This window comes from Lepus europaeus, chromosome 14, assembly GCF_033115175.1.
Source record: "Lepus europaeus isolate LE1 chromosome 14, mLepTim1.pri, whole genome shotgun sequence".
Classification (NCBI taxonomy): Eukaryota; Metazoa; Chordata; class Mammalia; order Lagomorpha; family Leporidae; genus Lepus; species Lepus europaeus.
In genome coordinates, this window is record NC_084840.1 from 54,844,648 (window position 1) to 54,866,492 (window position 21,845).

General features: G+C 38.7%; 1 protein-coding gene across 2 annotated transcripts in view; it reads right to left on the minus strand.

The window, feature by feature from the left end:
* Positions 1-8,221: 8,221 nt before the first annotated feature.
* The window catches only part of EXO1 (exonuclease 1), a 37,639-nt gene continuing 24,015 nt past the window's right edge, over positions 8,222-21,845 (minus strand). For both annotated transcript variants that reach the window (XM_062210657.1, XM_062210658.1), the window contains exons 11-15: positions 21,414-21,657; positions 17,443-17,986; positions 15,911-16,012; positions 14,848-15,038; positions 8,222-12,254 (exon numbers count right to left, since the gene is read on the minus strand). In XM_062210657.1, coding sequence (XP_062066641.1) covers positions 12,122-12,254; positions 14,848-15,038; positions 15,911-16,012; positions 17,443-17,986; positions 21,414-21,657 — 1,214 coding nt within the window. In that variant the 3' untranslated portion in view covers positions 8,222-12,121. The remainder of the gene's footprint in view (positions 12,255-14,847; positions 15,039-15,910; positions 16,013-17,442; positions 17,987-21,413; positions 21,658-21,845) is intronic.

The window sequence follows — 21,845 nt, forward strand, 5'->3', positions numbered from 1 at the left end:
GGTATTCAATATTCAGAACCAGATAGCTGGAAGTCATTGAATAATAAAAATGTGGAATGCTGGCCTTGTCACCAGGATCTTCTGGGAGTTTAAGAAACAAAGATGCATCATGGTTTTATTGTGTAGTGGATTGTAAAATTTAATTCATATATTTAATAGCACTACTTTCAAGGTTTTACCCAGTCATTATGCAATATCTTAATGTAATTAGTTAGGTATTGAGGTAGAATAGGGATTGACAAGGATTTGCCTCTGGTCACAAGTGACTCACTTATGTTTCAAGTATGATACTGCTATAGCCAGTGAATTTTTCTGGTCATAAAAAGGCTCCATTCATAAACTTCTATAGCCTTAGATGGTCAGAGAATAAATAGAAGGTAGAGAAACATTCTCTATAACCAGACAAAAAACAAAGATTTGGGGCTCAATTTCTGCTTAGGATGGAGAAAGCTGGAAAGAGATACACTCTCACATTAGTCATGAGGAAAAAAACCCCTGAGAGTCTACATAATTATCTTCAAATTATCAGAGAGTTACAATTTTTTTTTTTTGACAGGCAGAGTTAGACAGTGAGAGAGAGAGAGAGAGAGAGAGAGAAATGTCTTCCTTTCTGTTGGTTCACCCCCCAAATGGCCGCTATGGCCGGTGTACTGCGCTGCGCCGATCCGAAGCCAGGAGCCAGGTGCTTCCTCCTGGTCTCCCATGAGGGTGTGGGGGCCCAAGCACTTGGGCCATCCTCCACTGCCTTCCCAGGCCACAGCAGAGAGCTGGACTGGAAGAGAAGCAACTGGGACAGAATCCGGCGCCCCAACCGGGACTAGAACCCAGGGTGCCAGTGCTGCAGGTGGAGGATTAACCTAGTGAGCTGCAGCGCCGGCCTCAGAGAGTTACAATTGTACCGCAAAATAGCTTCAGCCATAAAGATAATGCACATACATAACATTGGAGTGTGGGAATGTCATGTACTCCCTTAATCAATAATCAATTCTATAACAATTACCAGGTGTTCTTCTTTGATATTGAATGTGATTGATAACCATAACATAAACCTGTCTTATTTAAACTTGATTCAATGCACATACCTATCCTGTAAGAAAAGTATAAAACAGGTCACCAAACAAAAGCATACAAATCAGCAAATTCAGACTGTTTCTGGATTTAAATGCTTACTTTGATGATTAAATTCTAATTTTGATTTTCCAGCCACATTATGATATTTCATTGACAGCTTCCAGTTAACAACTTTTCCACAGCCCTTCAAAGGATGTCCAAATGAAAGACTGAGGGCAGGGCAGAAGGCCGGAAATATCTCATTATGAGGAGCAAGCACACCAAACAAAAGGCTTGAACTTCTGAGGCAAGAACGGAAAATGAATGAACCCATGCTGAGTAAGAGGCAGGAAACTGCTCCAGACCCACAGCATTAGAAGTTTTCTACCACACAGGAAGCAGAATCACTGAGAACGCTCCACCACGGACTCAGGGATGTCTTCAGATGGACCCATGGATTCAGGGCTGTCCAAGGCTGAGGCTGGGTAGCAACAGCAGAAGTATGATGGTCACGGGAACAACAAACTATCCAGTAGTGGAAGAGGCATTCTCATTCCCAGGCATAAATGTTATTTTCTCTTTTTCCTGATCTGACAGATATTTTAATCGTGTCTTTTTCTAGCCTGTAAAATATTATTTTCTTTTGTCACCACTGTTCTACATCAACGCATGTAGAACAAAAACTGTGTGATACGAAAGCTGAACAAAAACTGTGTGATACGAAAACTGTTAAAAACATGATAAGGAAAAAGAAAACAGTCAAGACACAAAATACAGAGCCATACTCAGAAGTAACTCAGATTTTGGAAATATCAGATAAGGAATTTTAAGCAAATGTGGTTAATATGTTAAATATCTAGCATAAAAGGTGAACAATATGTATGAAATAATGAACAGATGTAATTAAAGAGATGAAAAGCATAAGAAATAGTAGAATAGAAATGTAGAAAAAGAAAACCATAATGGAGATTAAAAAAAAAAAAAAGTCCTTTAACAATCTCATCACTAGACTCAACAGAGACCAGGAATCAATAAATGTGAAAATGAATCAACAGGAATGACCCAAACTGGAAAACAGAGAGAGTATAAAGTAAACCTACAGCACCCAAGAGCTGTGGGACAAGGTTGAACAGTTCAATATATGAGCAATTGTAATCGCAGAAAGGCGAGAATGGGAGTTCAGTGGCGGAATGGGATGGGAATAACACTGCTGAGTGCACTTTCATTCTATCCTTTCTTTCAGTGCAGAGCTTTATCTTCCCCTCAGCTGTGCTTCATGCCATGTTAAAGAACAGAGGCTCCTGGTGTCGACTGTTCAGAGAGTAGACTTCAGGTCTTTGGGGGATGAGGATAGTTGCCTGATTTTGTGCTCAAGGGACAGGATCTGTGGTGTGTAATTAACACATTTCACCTATTAGAAGGTAAAAACATTTTAGAAAATAGCATGTGTGTTACAGTTGATAGTGTGTCAATAGAATGGATTTGTTTTTCATCCAATGGTACATATAATAACGATGTATTTTGGAATCAATTACCTCTTCAATTTGATGAAATATTAGTAGTATTTTTTAAAAAAATACTGTAAAATAAAAAATACAAAAAATCCCAGAAACCAGCTATATAGCTTAATGTATAAGGCTAACATCTTGTTTTATAATATGGCTCTAATAGCTTAAAAGCTATTATGTTATTATAGGGCAAATATTCCATAAACACCACCAGGTCATAAAATCAGATTTTTTTTTAACCAGCAAGCTCCAGAGCTAGCCTCAGAACCTCTTCTTGTGCCTTGTCCTAACGAATATCAATGCCTTCCCTACCCTTACCCCAAAGTAAACCACTATTCCGACTTTTATAGTTATAACTTCCTTGCATATCTTCATTATTTTATTATCAAAGTGAATAGTTAAATAATCTGGTTTAGGTTTGCACACTTTGTAATATAGAACTTCCCTCCCTAGCTCTTTCCTTTTTTTTTTTTTTTTTAATTTATTGAAAGTCAGAGTTACACAAAGAGAAGGAGAAGCAGAAAGAGAGGTGTCTTCCATCTGCTGGTTCACTCCCCAGATGGTCGCAATGGCCGGAGTGGCACTGACTCAAAGCCAGGAGACAGGAGTTTCTTCTGGGTCTCCCATGCAGGTACAGGGGCCCACGGACTTGGGCCATCTTTTACTACTTTCCCAGGCGACAGCATAGGGCTGGATTGGAAGTGGAGCAGCCAGGACTCGAACTGGTGCCCATATGGGATGCTGGCACTGCAGGTGGCAGCTTTACCTGCTATGCCACAGCGCCGGCTGGCCCCATAGCCCTTTACTTAAAATTCATGAGCTGAAAAATCACAGGACATTTAATATGTAGTTTCTTTGTCTAGATTTTGCTACATTTAACCTGTAGTTTCCCACTCATGCTTCAGTTCTACATATTTCTCTGTAACTGCTGAAACTCAGCAGGCAGTTGGATCCATCAGATTCATCTCTAATCCCTTTGACAAAATCATTAGTGTTGTAGAGTTTTCATTAGGTGGAATAAAATGTCTGGTTGTCACTTTTTTTGTGATGATAAAGCAGTTAATGCCCAAAATCTAAATCCACTGATCCACAGGAGGGTACAAAATAGAGATATTACCTTATCTCTTTTTCATTTTTAAAATTTTTTAATTTTTTTGCCAGGCAGAGTGAACAGTGAGAGAGAGACAGAGAGAAAGGTCTTCCTTTGCCATTGGTTCCCCCTCCAATGGCCGCTGCAGCCGGCGCACCACACTGATCTGAAGCCAGGAGCCAGGTGCTTCTCTGGGTCTCCCATGTGGGTGCAGGGCCCAAGGACATGGGCCTTCCTCCACTGCACTCCCGGTCCACAGCAGACAGCTGGACTAGAAGAGGAGCAACCAGGATAGAATCTGGTGCCCCAACCGGGACTAGAACCCAGGGTACCAGCGCTGTAGGCAGAGGATTAGCCTATTGAGCCGTGGCGCCGGCCTCAATTTTAAAATATTAAGAGACATCCCTCCACCCTTCATTTGCTGTTAGGTAACCCAGTGGTACAGTTCATAAGGAGAAAGACAGAAAAATGCTCGGTTTTCCCCTTTATTTTCATTTTTAAGATAATGAATTAATATTCCATTATCCTTCATAAACAATTATTTTTAAAATGTTTATGATGAGTCTCATGAAATTGCAATGATCTGGCTGGCACCGTGGCTCAATAGGCTAATCCTCCGCCTTGCGGCGCTGGCACACCGGGTTCTAGTCCCGGTTGGGGCACCGGATTCTGTCCTGGTTGCCCCTCTTCCAGGCCAGCTCTCTGCTGTGGCCCGGGAGTGCAGTGGAGGATGGCCCAAGTGCTTGGGCCCTGCACCCGCAAGGGAGACCAGGAGAAGCACCTGGCTCCTGGCTTCGGATCAGCACGATGCGCCGGCCGCAGCACGCAGGCTGTGGCGGCCATTGGAGGGTGAACCAAGGGCAAAGGAAGACCTTTCTCATTCTCTCTCTCTCTCACTATCCACTCTGCCTGTCAAAAAAAAAGAAAAAGAAAAAAAAGAAAAGAAATTGCAATGATCTTTTTAGAAGATCAAATGTTTCAATGTTTGAACAGTGGGAGCCTCTTTAATTTCACTTCTAAGTCTTTCTGAAATTATCTATTAGCTTTTCATAATGTCTACCTGTTTTGACAAGATGTCCCTGGCTTATCTTTTACATTTCCTGAAAATGAAATGAAAAAGCTTTTTTAATGAAAAATGATACTTTAAAACCACAAGCTTATCTGCTGGAAATCTTGGTAGTTGGGAATTTGAATTGGACTTACTGGCATAAACTCATGAATGCATATTTATTATGTCTGTAATGTGTTATGCTATACACATATTCATGAGTCTGTACTAGTATGTCCGATTCAAATTCATAACTAAAGTGTTTTAAAAATTTTTATCTGTTCTGTATTATATTTGCATTTCCTTTTCTCATGCTTAGAACCCTAGGTTTCCAAACTGAATTAAAATATAAACATATCTCATTTTATTGAACTTCATTTGATCATAGTTTGCAGATTCTGCATGTTTTCCCAAGAAAAGGTTTGTGGCACTCCTGTATTGAGCAAGTTAATCAACATCATTTTCTCAACATGTGTTCACTTTATGGCTCTGTGTCACATTTTAATAATTCTTCTAATATTTTACTTTTTCATTTTTATATCTGTTAAGATGACCTGTGAGCTTCTTATTTTTTTTTTTTTTTAGCAGCAAAGTAGCCAGGTTTATTGCAGATAAGACAACCATCAGAACAGAAGAGACAGAGAGAATGCCCACTCAAACTGGGAGAAAGTGCGGTTACAAGGTTAAATGGAGAGAGTACACCTGGCAGGTCAGGCAAGTGGTTCAGGAGAGCCGAGCACATAGTGTTTGTTGACTGCAGGTTTTTAAGGGAGTCGGTCTAGTTCTTCCTCCCGTTTCTCTTTACCTCCTCCCTCTTCTCCTTCTTAAAATTTTTTTAGAGTAGAGAGACACTGAGGGGAGAAGAAGATAGAGATCTCCCATCCACTGATTTACTCCCCAAATGACCACAATGACCTGGGTCTGAAGCTGGGAGCTGAGAATTCAATCCAAGCCTGCGACCTGGGTGACAGGGACCCAAACAACTGAGCCATCACCTGCTGTCCTACAAAACCTGCATTAGTGGGAAACGGAATCAAGAGTCAGAGCTGGGTGACTATCAGTGGGTGGCCAGCTGGTTAAGTCACAGCTTGTGGCATCAACATTCCATTATTAGAGTGCTGGTTTGAGCTCTGGCTGCTCTGCCTTCCTATCCAGCTCCCTACTAATGCCCCTAGGAAAGCAGTGAAGGATGCCCCAAGTACTTGGGCCCTGTCATCCACATGGGAGACCCAGATGGAGTTTTAAATTTATGTCTTGGCTTTGTTCTGACCCAGTGCTGGCTCTTGTGGCCATGTGGGGAGTGAACCAGTGGATGGAGGCTCACTCTCTTTCTCTCTCCTTCTGTCTCTCCCTCTCTGTTATTTTGCTTTTCAAATAAATCAATATATATATTTTTAAAGAGTCAGAGCTGAAACTTGAACCCAGGCATTCTAATATGGGACACAGGCATTTTATCCACTAGGCCAAACACCTGCCTAGATGATCAGTGATTCTTGGTGTTACTATTGTTAATTGTTTTAGGGTGCCACAAACTGCACTCACAAATTATGGCAAATTTAAATGTGGTGAGTATTCAGATGGCTTCACTGACCAGCTTTTCCACACCTCTCTCCCTCTTCTCAAGCCTTCCTATTCTCTAAGACAAAATAATATTAAAATTAGGCCACATAATAACCCTACTGTGGCCTCTAGGTGTTCAAGCAAAAGGAAGAGTCATACATCTCCCACTTTAAGTAAAAAACTAGAAACGATTCATGGGGAAGATACGTCAATAGCTGAGCTACGCTGAAAGCTAGATCTCTTGTTCCAGTGAGCCAAGGTGAGAATGCAAAGGAAAAGTTCATGAAGGAAATTAAAAGTGCTACTCTAGTGAATACAAGAGTGCCAAGAAAGCCTTTTGTTTATACAGAGAGTTTTAGTGGTCTGGATAGGTCAGCATAAGCTACAACATTCCCTAACCCAAAGCCTTATCCAAAGCAAGGTCCTAACTCTCAATTCCATGAAGGCTGAGAAAGAAGAAGCTGCAGAAGTAGGTTTTGAAGTCAGCACATATTGGTTCAAAGGGTTTAAGGAAAGAATCTGTCTCCATAACACAAAAGTGCAAAGTGAAACAGCGAGTATTGATAGAGAAGTGGCAGTAAGTTATCTGGAAGTTGTAGCTAAGATAACTGATGAAGGTGCTGACATCAAACAATAGATTTTCAATGCAGACAAAAACAGCCTCCTAAAGGATACCAACTAGGGCTTTTATGCTAGAGCTAAGTCAATGATTTGACTCAAAACTTCACAGCACGGGATGATGCTCTTCAGGGGCTAATGTAGCCAGCAACTTGAAATTGAAGCCACTGCTCATTTACTATTCAGAAAATCTTAAGGCCATTAAAAACTACATGAACTTTACTCTGCCTGTGCTCCACAAATGGATGCTCCACAAATGCTGGGATGACAGCATATCTGTTTCCATCACTGTTTACTGGATATTTTAAGCCCACTGTTGAGACCTACTGCTCAGAAGATTCCTTTCAAAAATTACTATTCACCGGGGCTGGTATTGTGGCATAGAGGGTAAAGCTGCCACTATGTTGCCGACATCTGACATGGGTGCGTTTGAGTCCTGGCTGCTCCACTTTCCATCCAGCTCACTATTAATGGCCTGGGAAAGGCAGCAGCAGATGGCTCAAGTGCTTGGGCCCCTGAAAACCACATGGGAGACCTGAATGAAGCTCCTGGCTCCTGGCTTCAGCCTGGCTCAGCACTAGCCCTTGTAGCCATCTGGAAAGTGAATTAGAGGATGAAGGATCTGTCTCTCTCTGTTTCTCCCTATAACTCTTTCAAACACATTTTTTTTTTGGACAGGCAGAGTGGACAGTGAGAGAGAGAGACAGAGAGAAAGGTCTTCCTTTTTGCCGTTGGTTCACCCTCCAATGGCTGCCGCGGCTGATGCGCTGCGGCCAGCGCATCGCGCTGATCTGAAGCCAGGAGTCAGGTGCTTCTCCTGGTCTCCCATGGGGTGCAGGGCCCAAGGACTTGGGCCATCCTCCACTGCACTCCCGGGCCACAGCAGAGAGCTGGCCTGGAAGAGGGGCAACCGGGACAGAATCCAGCACCCTGACCGGGATTAGAACCTGGTGTGCCGGCGCCAAAAGGTGGAGGATTAGCCTAGTGAGGCGCGGTGCCGGCCCCTCAAACACATTTTTAAAAAATTACTGCTCATTGGTACTAAACCTGGTCACCTAAGAGCTCTGATGGAGATGTGCAAGATTAATATTTTCATGCCTACTAACACAATATTTCATTCTACATCTATGGATCAAGGAGAAATACATTACATAAGGCCATAGTCACCAATAGATCTGGGTAAATTAAAAACCTTCTGGAAAGGAATTACCATTCTAGATGCTGTCAAGAGCACTTATGATTCATGGGAGGTAAAAATACCAACATTAATAGGAGTTTGGAAGAGTTGATTCCAATCCTCATAGATGACTTTGAGGTGTTCAAAACTCCAGTGAGGGAAATAACTGCACAAGTAGTGAAAATAGCCAGGAAACTAGAATCAGAAGTAGATTCTTTAGATTTGGCTGACTTGTTTCAATCTCAGGGTAAAACTTTAAGGAACAAGGAACTGCTTTTTATGGATTAGCATAGAAAACTGTCTTTTGAGTTGGAATCCACTCCTGGTGAAGATGCTGTGAACATGGCTGAAATGACACTGAAGGATTTAGAATATTACCTAAACTGTTGCTAATGCAGTGGCAGACTTTCAAAGAATCGATCCCAATTTGAAAGTTCTATTGTGGGTAACAAGCTATCAAACATCGAATGCCACAGAGAAATCTTTCAGAAAAGGAAGAGTCAATGGGTGCTGCAAATTTCAATGCTGTCTTATGTAATTGCCACAGCTACCCCAACCTTCAGCAAATACCATGCTTACTCCATCACCACTGAAGAAAAATTCTCCATCAGAACAAAGATGATTTATTGAAGGCTCAGATGAGCATTAGCATCTTTACCAATATTTAATTAAAGTATGTGTAATTTAAGATATAATGCTATTGCCCACTTAATAGACTACAAAATAGTGTAAACATAACTTTTATATGAATTAGGAAGCCAAAATTTCCTGTGATTCACACTATAGCAGTAGTCTAGAAATGAATCCCCATTATCTCTAAGGTGCGCCTGTATCTCATACTTTCTATCCCCCATATATAGACACAATGGTCCTCAAGTAACAACTATCATCAGCGAAATGGAATGTTTCTGCATATGATATTCTCTTTCATTTTTACTGTCACTTAGTTTTAATTGTAGATGTTATCATCCTTAAAGCTTACCATTAGTCTCTATGTCACTCTTTCTCTGGTTATTCCTGGCTATCTGGAGCTCATTTTCTGGTACAATCCTGAGGAAGAGATTAAGGAAAGAGTCTTTTCCAAATTTTTGTATGTTAGATAAGCTTGTCTTGCTACGTTTATACTTGAATGTCAATTTTGTTGGAGTTAAATCTCAAGTCTCATTTTCCCCCAAGTAGTTTGAAGATGTTACTCCATTTTCTTCAGGCATGAAATGGTGAAAAGGTCTCATCACCAAGTAATTTTTCTTTATCACTGTTTCTGCCTAGTCCAAGGATTTTTTTCCCTTTTATCATTTATGCCTTGACTAACTATTCTAGGTTCATATTAGGTACAAGTGTGTTTTATTTAAATTTTTACTTGAAAGGCAGAGACAGAGATGTTTCATTTGCTAAATGCCTATTAACACCTGGAACTGGGTCAGGCTAGGGCAGGAAGTCCAGTACTTAATTCAGGTCTCCTACATGGGTAGCAGGGACCCAAGTAGTGGAGCCATTACTTGCTGCCTCAGGGTACATAGTAAGAAGCTAGAATTGGAAGCAGAGCCCAACATGATCCCACACAAACATGGTATGCAAGCATCCCAAGTGGTATCTTAACCACTACATCAACCACAAGAATGCAGTTTATTCTTTAAAGGTTATTTATTTGAAAGGCAGAGTGACAAATAGAGGGAGAGATCTATTTGCTCCCCAAATGCTTACAACTACTAGGGAAAGGCCAGACCAGGAACTTCAGGTCTCCTGCACAGGCAGCAGGGAGTCAAGTGCTTAGCTCATCATCTACTGCCTCCCAGCTGCCATCTACAACTGGTTTGGAAGCAGAGATGGGACTTGATCGCAGGCACTTGGATATAGGATGTGGGCATTTAAATAGTGCAACTTAATCCATCACACCACAAATACCCATCCCCAAGACTATACTTTAAAAGGTTTCCCTTAAATAATTAGTGAAGTTTTCTGGAATTTTCGACTCCATATGCTCTTTCCCTTATCTTCAATGTCACTTTCTAGTTTTAAAAAATATTTTCCATTCCTGAGTTTTACCTAGTTTAAGAAATTATCTGTAGTGCTTGTGTCCCTTCTAGTTTAGCCTTTACTTATTAAAGTGTCTTGCACTCACTCATCACTGGAAGGGCAATGCATCTCCCAAATTCAAATGCTGTTATAGTGTTGTCTGCTGTGCATTATCAAGGGTTATTCTAACATTCTGTCCTCAGGCCCAAAAATGGCCCTTCATCTGTCTACTTCACCTGGATAGATGCCAGTGTCTTGTGGTGTCCCAGCTGTTGGTAGCTTGTCTTCATTTGGATGTTACAGATGGTATTCATGGGGTTTTGATTTTGCCATCCAATTGCTGTTATGTGGGGACTTGGGAAACTGAAAACTGGCACTGCAGCCATCTTCCCCTTGCCCTGTGTTTTAAAGATTTTCAAAACCAATCCTAATTTTAGCCTAACCCTGCACTGTTGGCTTCAGAAGAAACTGTATCTTCAACTACTAAGCCTATCTAGAATTTTACCTCTTGTTGGCTTATACCATCATTTCAATTACCTTTTATGTGAAATCACTTATCAGCCATCCACTGGTTTCCTTGTCTGATGTCTCCTCTTCCATTATGCCAATGCTTGTGAATTTTTTATTCATTTTGTTGTTCAAGTGGCATTTTAAGTGATTGAGGAAATAAATATTTATAGACAATGTTTGAATCACAGTCATAATTTGTTTTATATTAGGAAACATTCACAGGGAATTCAAATCTGCTTTTGTTCTTTGGATTAGATCTTTCCTGATTGGGTCTTTTAAAATTTTCATGCAGGAATTTTTGGTTATTTTTTGTTTCATTCTGTTATCTTTTCCCAAGAGCCCTCCACTAAGTTTTATTTAAAAGTGAGGATACTTTAGGTCCTTTTCCCTGTATCCTTTTGCACTCTTATAATCCCTCTACTTCCTATCCCTTCAGATCTTCACTTGGGTTGTTGGTTCCTCCCAGGCATCTGCCTATTTCCCTGTAGTGTATACACTTAACAGACCTTGCAGCTTTAGTATATCCCACAGTATTTGGTGCACTACTTTGAAATACTCATACATGTTAAGGAACTTTAAGCCCACACTTTAAAAAAGGTATATATTAAGAAAAAGTGATGTTATTTTAAGCTAAGAATATTAATGATCAGGGCAGGCACTGTGGAGCACTGGGTTGAGCTGTGGCTTGGGATGGCCATACTTCATCATGGAATGCATAGTTCAAGACCTGGTTACTCTGATTCTGATACAGCTTCCTGCTAATGGGTATTCTGGTAGGCAACAGATGATGGCTCAAGTAGTTGAGTCCCTGCCACCTGCATAGGCAACCAGATGGATGGAGTTCCAGGGTCCCAGGTTTGGCCTATCCCAGCCTTGGCTATTTCAGGAATCTGGAGGGCAAAACAGTGGACAGAAGAGATCTCTCTCTCTCCCTCAGCCTTTCAAATAAAATAAAAATAATAAGTAAAGAATATTAATGATAAAGAAGTAATTCCTCTCACATGCAGCTGAAAATAGTTGTCCTGGACTGTCAATCTGCAATCCAATCAAACTCATCAGGAATATCAGAGTATTGTCCCATTTGTTTACTGATCTTTAACCCTTTCAACTATACCTGCCATCCCAGTAGCTTTATTTTTAATTCAACCTGAGGATTGATAGGAAAAGTAGGTGGGAAAAAGGGAACCCTGGAGAAACAGATTTCCTCTAAGAAAAAAATACAGAATTGTAGCTTTATATTTAACATCTTCTTACTAGACAAACAGAAATCTTCAGAATTGTATACATTCCAGGGGATTTTCCTAATTAATTAAAACTTCCAAAACCTGTCAAAGATAGAATTGTTCTTCAATATAGCTTCTTGTGAAAATTGAAAAAGCTGAGCAAAAGACTTACATAGTTAATATACAAAACAAATTATATGCTTAAAATGGCATAGATTTAAGAACAAATTTTTCAAGCTGGTAATTGCCTTATTCTCAAATAAGGACTTCAAATTGATAAGATTCTCTTGCAAGCAACAGCCTCCTAGCAGTTTGCAATTGTTAGAATATTGCTCTCTGAACATGAGCACATTCAGGCTTGTTAAATATATCCTCTTCCATTTCTGGAGTTAGTTGGATGTTATCTTTGACTGGAGACAGGGGCTTCTTACAAGAAGGAAGCTTTTCGGAATCTCTGCAAGATAAAATGTAATAAAATTAATTAGTTGTTTCTAAAGTATTGACCATTAGCAAAAAAATAATCTGGACATAGGAAAGGGATATGAAGAAAATAAGACCTTTATTGTACATGTGCATTACATAACACATTCAGCTTCTTTTTTGAATACTCTCAATATATTTTGACTTCTGCTTCTTAATCTCCATCCTATTTTCAAAATTACCTTTCAATGTAGGTGGTAGGCTATTACTAGATATATCTGCTAAGGCAGAATGATCCCAATAAAGAGATTTTAAATAATTTTCCTCTTAGTGCCACTCACAAATCTGGCTAAGAACTAATCTAAGTGAAGAATGAACAGATGGTTAAGAACTATCTTGTTACCCCACATCTTTTTCCTTTTTTCACTGGAAGAAGGCTTTATAGCCATAAAAATTAATCACATCATCAAGATAGCACAAGTAATTCAATCTCCTATCAACAAAAATTAAAAACCAATAAGTCCTATTTTCTAAAAAGCATTTAACAATTCTGTTGTACTCTTTTTTTTTTTTTTTACTGTTGTACTCTTAATTTCCCTCTAGCACCAATTCTCAAAGTATGTTCCATGAAACCCTGGAAATTTCTCTTAGGGGGAGTGTTGTAACTATTTTCATAACATTTAGGCTTCATTTGCTTTTTTCTACCATACTGACATTTGTTCTGATGATACTAAAGCATAACTGGGTATAACTGTTGGTAAATGAGCATGAATGAAGATAGTGACACAGAACTGTATAAGTAATACTGATAGTGTTTGTATTCTCCACCTCTTTGCATTTGCAGCTAAAAAATAGTTGTAAGAGTCTTGGGGCTGGTGCTACAACGCAGAGGATTAAAGCCTCAGGCCTGCAGCGCCAGCATCCCATTTGGGCGCCAGTTCTAGTCCTGGTTGCTCCACTTCCGATCCAACTCCCTACTAATATGCCTGGAAAAGCAGCGGAAGATAGCCTACATACTTGGGCCCCTGCACCCACGTGGGAGACTTGGAAGAAGCTCCTGGCTCCTGGCTTCGGATCAGTTCAGCTCTGGCCTTTGTAGACATTTGGGGAGTCAAACAGCAGATGAAGACCCCCCACCCCATAACTCTTGGAAATAAATAAAGTAAATCTTTAAAAAAAAAAAAAAAAAAAGTCTACAGAACATTCTTGACAAACCAGTAAAAACTGTTAATTTTATTAAATCTCAACTTTTGGTACATTTCTTAATATTCTATGTCAAAATAGGAAATCAAGTATATACAACTGAGTACATATAATGTACTTTTGTGAAATAGCAAAGAATGAGTCTACAAAATCATGCACAAGTAAATAATATATTAAAATTGTGCTAGCAGGGTATTACAGGTTAGGTTACTGTTTTGTATACCCACATACCACATGAGAGTTTGAGTTCTGGCTACTCCATTTCTGATCCAGATTCTGACAATATGCCTGAGAAGGCAGTGGATGGTAGCCCAAGTACCTGTGTCCCTGCTACCTATGAGGGAGATCTAGATGGAATTCCTGCCTCCTGCTTTCACCTGGCCCAGTCCTGGCTTTTGTAGACAACGGGGGAGTGAACGAGTGAATGACAGATTTCTGTCTCTTCCTCTGTCTTTGTCACTCTGCCTTTCAAGTAAGTAAATGATTTAATCCTATACTTCACACAAAGCAAAAAAAGCAGCAATTCTCTGTGGCCCAGGAGGGCAGTAGAGGATGGCCCAAGTGCTTGGGCTCCTGCACCCGCATGGGAAACTGGGAAGAAGCACCTGGCTCCTGGCCGGCGCAGTGCCAGCCGTAGCAGCCATTTGGCCATTTGTCTCTCTCTCTCACTGTCTATAACTCTACCTGTCAAAATAAAAATAAATAAATAAATAAAAAAGCAGCAGTTCTCCAGCACTTACTTATTTACAGTGTTTCAACTTCTACTATCTCATTTGGGATAATATTTCCTTTATGTAAGGTTTAATCTACCACTCCTCTTTTTGATGATTAGACTTAACGTATTTAACGAAAAGAACAAGAAAATCAAGTATAAATTGATGCTATTCTGTGGGAAATTATGCAGCCTCACAGAAAGTTCTGGGGTTAAAAGATTATAGCTGTATGGAGAATCAAATCTTTCAAAACTGCACTTGCCATATAAATTAGAAATCTGACAAATTCATCATATAAACTCAATGATTCACCCTATTTTAGATGTGAGAATTTAGGAAGTGTGTATAGCATTACCCCTAAATCCTCATCTAACTTTACTCTCATTACAATTGTGAGATAAGAATCAAAGAAAGCCGAGATACTTGGGTTTGGATAAGTAATTTGTTTAACGTCAGAGAGACTCCAAAATCAGACTGAAAGCTGAGGTTTCTCGGTTTTCCATTGTTTCAGTAAAAGAATGTGTAGAAATTAAAATGAATATGTAGAAATTGAAATTTAAAGAGTCAGGTAAAGGCAACAGGGAAAATAATTTTTTCACAGTGAGAGAAACAGAAATTGATTCATATGAAATTAAAAAGAGTTGAGAGAAAGGGATGGAAATTATGGAAAACAGCTTATCCTATTTTAGAATAAATAACAAAACAACTCACTTTTTAAAGCCAAAATTTTTCCACAGCTCACTGATTTTTATCTGCAATCCTGGCGTGTTCTCAGCATTATGGTGATTTCTCCTCTGGATGCTGGTGGACTTCTTGCTCAGCCCACTGGCTCTGGCAGGCACCAGAGGTTTGATCTTGGTAGAAAGGGAGTCTGCAGAACTAGATTTATGTAGCCCAGGAACCTAATGAATAAACAACCGTTTTAATACTCTACCTTTAGTTAATTTCAAACTATTCTTTATGTAAAAATATGCTATTTATAAATGTCTTCTTTAGAAAGTATCATAATTATTTTGACCAGTAATACATTCACCCACTTAGTACTATATCTGGAGAATTTTCCTTTTTGCATATAGAGCTTAATTTTATTTGGAATAGGCTACCTGTTTTTCCACTGTATAAATGTGGTATAATTTACTTAAATTTCTATTGACATTTAGGTTGTTTCCATTGAAGTGTTGGTTTTCACCCTGTGCACAGCATGGAGCCACCGAAATTTTGTTGTTGTTTCTTAGCATAGTAAGAGTGAAGTACATAAAACAAGATTTTAAATTAATTAATCTGACAGAGGGTATATAAAGAGTGAAATATTTATATATATTGACTTAAAAACTAGCTTGCCACAGGCACAGTTTTTAGAAGGTCTTTTGGCAACATATTTTAAAGCTGTAAACTGTATGCCCTGGGATCAGTAATTTCACTCCATAAAATTCAAACACGCCGACTGACCATGTACATGTACTTAAGTATTTACCCATAAGATGTTGGTTGTGGCACTGTTTGCTCTAGCAAAAAAATTTTTCACAGTAAATGACAGAAATGAAGGGTTACATAAACACAAACAATGGCATATTAAATATTCATTATATGTAATGATTATGCAAGTTCATGGAAAAAGACCTTTAATGTATATGCTACAAAAGAAAAACAAGTTTACAATTTAAACATCTATAATCAAGCATAAACATGTTATTAGAAGGTATGAAAGTAGACTTTTTTTCTGGTAATAAGCATGGACTGTTTCTGAAATTTAATTTTAGAATAAATGTTTTACCTTATTCTTTAGTAGTGTGCTTTTTGACGAGAAATGAGATAAATGCAGCTTAGAGTTCTGATTATCTTGATTATCAAGTGATTTAATATTGCAATCAGATTCCTAAATCCCCCAAGTAAAAAAAAAATTGTTACTATGAAATTTTTATGACAACTAACCGATATTTAACAAAAAGCAAAATAAGTAAAAGGAGGAAAATCAGTGTAAATAAAATGTAATTTTCGCAAAAAAAGATAAAAAACCCAGAATAGAAATCAAACAAAATGAATCTAATATGAAAAGGATAAAGTTTTACTTTAGAAACCATAAAATATTTTAGTTTGAGATGTAACTTGTACAACATATTATTTTAAAAGATTTATTTATTTTACTTGAAAGTCAGAGTTACACAGAGAGAGAGAAACAGAGAGAGGTCTTCCATCTGCTGGTTCACTCCCCAGTTGGCCGCAATGGTCGGAGCTGCATTGATCTGAAGCCAGGAGCCAGGAGCTTCCTCCGGGTCTCCCATGCAGGTACAGGGGCCCAAGGACTTGGGCCATCTTCTACTGTTTTCCCAGGCCATAGCATAGAGCTGGATTGGAAGCGAAGCAGCCAGGTCTCGAACTGGTGCCCATATGGGATGCCGGCACTGCAGGCAGCAGCTTTACCCATTATGCCACAGCACTGACCTTGTACAAAATATTTTTTAAAACTGAAGATTTTTACGAACCATTTCAGGAGGCCGTCAAAATGCTGAATGAAATAAAACAACTCTCCTACTAGGGCTGGCACTCTGGCATACTTTGGCATATGGGTGCCAGTTCGACTCCTGGCTGCTCCACTTCCAATCCTGCTCTCTGCTTTGGGCTGGGAAAGCAGTAGAAGATGGCACAAGTCCTTGGGCCCCTGCACCCACACGGGAGACCTGGAGGGAGTTCCTGGCTCCAGAGCGGCGCAGCTCCAGTCACTGCAGCCAGTTGTGGAGTGAACCTGCAGAAAGAAGGACCCCCCCCACCCCAACTCTTTCTTTCTCTTGCCTCTCCTTCTCTTCTCTGTGTAACTCTGACTTTCAAATAAATAATCTTCAAAAATAAATAAGTCTTTAAAAAAAGCCTCTCCTACTATAATATTATTGCTTATCTCAAGCTTAGCCAATAGTTCCATAAATGAGTAGCTATAAAAATTTAAAGCAGCTGCACTGCTTCTGTAATTGAATTCTAGAGTATATTAATGACTTAAATAGCATCTTTATGATAAATTTTCATTTCATAGATTACCATTCTTCTTGTAATTGTGCCACTACATTAGAGAGAACTGTCAATGGAAGGGACCACATAGGGATCCAGGAAGCAGATTTAGATGAAACACACAGAAGCTGGATATATGAGACAAGTCCTTCAAGTGAATAAAATGTGAACTTTCTACACAATGGGATTTAAATGAAAAATTAAGATTGTCACTTATTTTCAAAATTTAAGCAAAATTTCCTCCATCATCTGATGAACAGTCTTTCTCCTTTGTCCAAATTTGAAAATCTTCATGATTTGACTTACCTCTGAATCGGAATCTTTGCTGGAAGGCTGAGACAGTTTTGATGTATTTAGACTGTGTGGTGATGATAATTCCACACCTTCCTGAGACTGTGAAGAACAACCTTCTTCATGGAAAGGATGGACTTCATCAGCTGACTCATCAGTCTTTAACTGAGATGCATCACACAGCTTACTATTTTCAGGCACAGAGGTCGGGGAACTGCTCCTTCTTTGGAACTGCTGCAGTGCTGTGCTTGTAGAGGGGCTCAGACTTCTTGAAAACTCTTTAAGATTCCCAGACCAACTGAAACAACTTCTTAACGTCCCCAAAGTGGATGGTGAAATGGTCCGTGTGAATTTGCTGGTCTTCAAAGTCTGAGGCTCTTTATCAACAAACATAGTAACATCTTCTGGAATCTGATCATCTGAATTACATGTTTCCAGTTTTTTGTCTTCAGATTGACTTGGAGTGCTCTCCTTTTCTGTGACAACTGTCTCATTGAGACCCTGGTTGCTCTCTTTCTTTGACACGCAATCAGCAGAATCCAGAGAACTACAAAAAAACCTAATGGAAAAAGCAATAGAAATGATGGACAGCATTTTAAAGTCTACTCACAAATACATAATTTCATAAATAAAGGCAATACACATCTTGAATTTTATTCAAAAATTAAATTTTGATTACAGCAAAATTCCACATTTTCTAAATGTATACATTTTCTAAATTGTATACATTTTCTAATGTATACAACAAATTTTTATATGGTATTTTCCTTTAAAAGCAGTCATCTATACACACACATACACACACACATGTATTTAGAAATTCCACATTTTTATCAATACTCAATCATTATATTGGTATTCTTTCCCCTAACCTTAACCCCAAACAAAAGATAAGCTCTTTGAGGGCAGGTACGGTCCATGACTTTGTACCCTTTACATTAGCTAGGACAGTGGCTAACAAACACATGGCTGGTAACCAAACATATGAACAAATAGGGAAATATGCAGCAGAAAGGACATTTTCATATTTTGTAAGAAGCAAAAGGGGAGAAATTAGCCATTTATCTCTTCTCTTAGCTTTATTCCTAGCATCAAATCATCAGGAAACTTGGAATAGCACACTCACCCACTGATCTCCTATATTCCTGAACAGATATTACTTAATCAGTGTAGCAGCTTTAAAAAGACTACCTAAACACTCCAGTAAAAATGAATAGCAGCGTCACAATTTTTTTTTTTAGTATCATTACTGAAGAGGATTTATTCAAGAAGGTTTCAGGTTTATAAGGAAAATCTCAAGGTATGTGATCTGGTAAATATGAAACTTAAAGAGAATTTACCTTCTTAATAAACATTAATTCTAAACAGAATATTTACTAAAGACTAGAGAGAAAAAATTCTTTTTATCCTTTCATCAAGTCCCTAGATAAGTGATATAGGTAGGTACAGGACAGGAAGGAAGCTCTTATTAGGCTTATGTACCTATATCTGATCACAAATTCATTTTTAGATAAAGAGTAATGCCCATGCTACTTAATTATTTTTCCATATATTGTCTCACAGGTAAAGAGAAGTTATAGTGACAGTGCCCAGAGTTACAGAATTAATCAGCTGGGGAATAAAATTAAAACTCACAAGTCCTCCTGGTTCATGGTTGCTTCTTCTCAATTAGCCTATGGTGTCACCTTTCTAATATTGTATTTCTATATCTCAAAAATTAACATGCAGGGCTGGCCCTGTGTGTAACAGGTTAAGCCGCTGCCTGCAGTACTGACATCCCATATAGGCACTAGTTCAAGTACTGGCTGTTCCAATTCTGATGCAGCTCCCTATTAATGGCCTAGGAAAACAGTGAAGGATACCCAAGTGTTTGGGTCCCTGCACCCACGTGGGAGAGCCAAATTAAGCTCCTGGCTCCTGTTTTTGGCCTGGCCCAGCTCCAGCCTCTGCAGTCATTTGGAGAGTGAACCAGCGGATGGAAGATCTCTCTGTCTCTCCCTCTGTCTCTCTATAACTCTGCCTTTCATACAAACAAATAAATCTTTAAAAAAATTAACATGCAGGTTTCTAGGAAAGGTATCTACGTAATAAAGATAATTAAGATGTCCAAAAAGCAGACAGGTTCCAGATAACTTTTTGCATACTTAAGACCTCTGTTTAGTTGCATGATATTAAAAAAAAAAAAAAAAAAAGATGGTAATGAATGCTTGTGTATGTATTAATCCCTAAGCACCATGCCAGGTGCTTGATCCATAAAGCTGTTATTAACCTTTCCAACAGCATTATCTACGTGATCATCCGTATTTTATAAAGAAAGAGGCTTCAGGAACTTATTAAATGGTGACTGAAACCTTGCTCAGTGCTACTTTTAATCCATCACACTCTGTCTAGAAATTTCTATCTAGTAGTCAGAACCAACTCTGCCTTTTATCCTCACAGTTAAAACATCAATCCTGTAATTATCTCATAACCTCTCTTGAAGAAGAAAACCTTGAAAATTGACATGGAGATGTCCTTAAGCTTCTACAATGACCAAGTAGGGAAGTCCTGTAAAGACACATGAATTCTATTCTTATTCTTCTTCTCCAAAGAAGAGTTCAACTCCAAATGATTCACACCCAATTTTAGAAATGAAATCAAGCTCAAAAATTTCTTTACATGCAAAAAGTCAACTTTCTGAAAATTTTTCAACATATATCAACTAAAACTCTGTTGCCCATCTTTTACAGAGTGACTAGCAACAGAAGTATCAAAATGATCATTTAATTGTATTGTATTATACCGTGACTGGAGAAGACCCCAGAGGAGAAAGGTTTGAAACAATCAGTTAAAGTGAGGCTCAGGTGGGGCAGGCATTTGGTGCAGAGTAAGACGTCACTTCAGATGCTTGCATCTCATACTAGACTGAGGTTCTTACAACTGTTAGCCCCATCTTTTAGGAAAAAAAAGTGAAACACCAAGCTGTAACTTGCTAAGTCAAGACTTCTTAAATCAGAGTGACCTGATTCCACCATTTAAATTCTTAATCTACAAATCACACTATTGAAAAATCTCACCATCATTCACAGGGACTATGACAACAGCCTCACTGATCTTTGAGCACCTCTTTTGATCACTGTAGTTTTTCTAGAACAGGAATAGAATCACCCTTCACCTGACTGAGACTTAGTCTGGCATAAAGTCTTCCATAATCAGGCCTCCTAACTGTTTCTGCTCCCCCATCACCAACCATTTCCCCAACTTGTATTCTGGCAGTGGCAACAGTAGCCTTCAACAGAACCTGGTGTCCCAAGCTGTTCCCCACCTTTGCTCAAGATGTTTGATGCTACTGAGAAAGTACCTGCTGCAGTCTACCTGATTCATCCTGCTAATCATTTAAACCTCAGTAGTGACACCTAACATTTACCCCTTCCTTCTCAATGCTTCCAACCATTAATCCAGCAAGAGCTCCCTTTAATACTTTCAAAATAGCTTACACATGTGTCTTTCACTGTATTTACACACTTCATAGAGATTTTCCTTATACACCTTTTCTCCCAACCGTGCCACTAACTTTTCTAGAACGAAAACTATTTTTGTAATCACAGCATTTAGCATGACATCAGCATTTCAAGTAATACTGCAACTTTAGAGTCATCTATATTTTAACATATTTCTGAAAATACTTTGCAAAACTGTGTTAATTTCTAAAGCAAACTAAAAAAAAAAAAAAAAAAAAAATAGGGCTAAAGAAAGTGGAGGAGAGGGAATGGCCAAAATAATGGGAGTTTCTGCAGTGCAACATATAACTTCTGGAATCTGCATGGAAAGATACTAAAGTAACAGAAGTTGAAGGGAACAACAATGCCTTTAGGTGAGAATAAGGCAACACTTGATAAAATTATAATCAGATTGAAGTGGGTCTTACATCTACCCCTTCCAGATTCACAACAAAATACATATCAATACAGCACATAATACAACAAATAATATTCTGAAGACTATACCTGCTTCTGGTTCCTGGAACCACAACACCATTACTTTCTGCATTTTTTCTCTGCAAAAATGTTGCAAACTTATTTCTTGTCTTTGGTGGGGTATTCAAGCTTTTTTCACTAGTACTTCCATCTTCCAGGTCAGGCACAAACATTTCAGAAGAGTTCATTGATTTATTATCTTCACAGGTATTTTTCTTAGTCTTCTTTGTAAATGAAAGAGAATACTGACTCAACAGATCATCTTCTGACAGCTCTGCCAAATAAAAACAAAATTATTATAAATCTTTGTTTCACTTGTGATTAGAGATTTGGCCTTAACTTCAAAGTCTATATCCTAGTGTCTAAGGATAAAGTCCTTTTTTTAAAAAACGATGCCTCACAAAAGGATGACTCAAAAAAAAAAAACAAAAAAAAAAAAACAAAAAAACCCCACCAAAAATG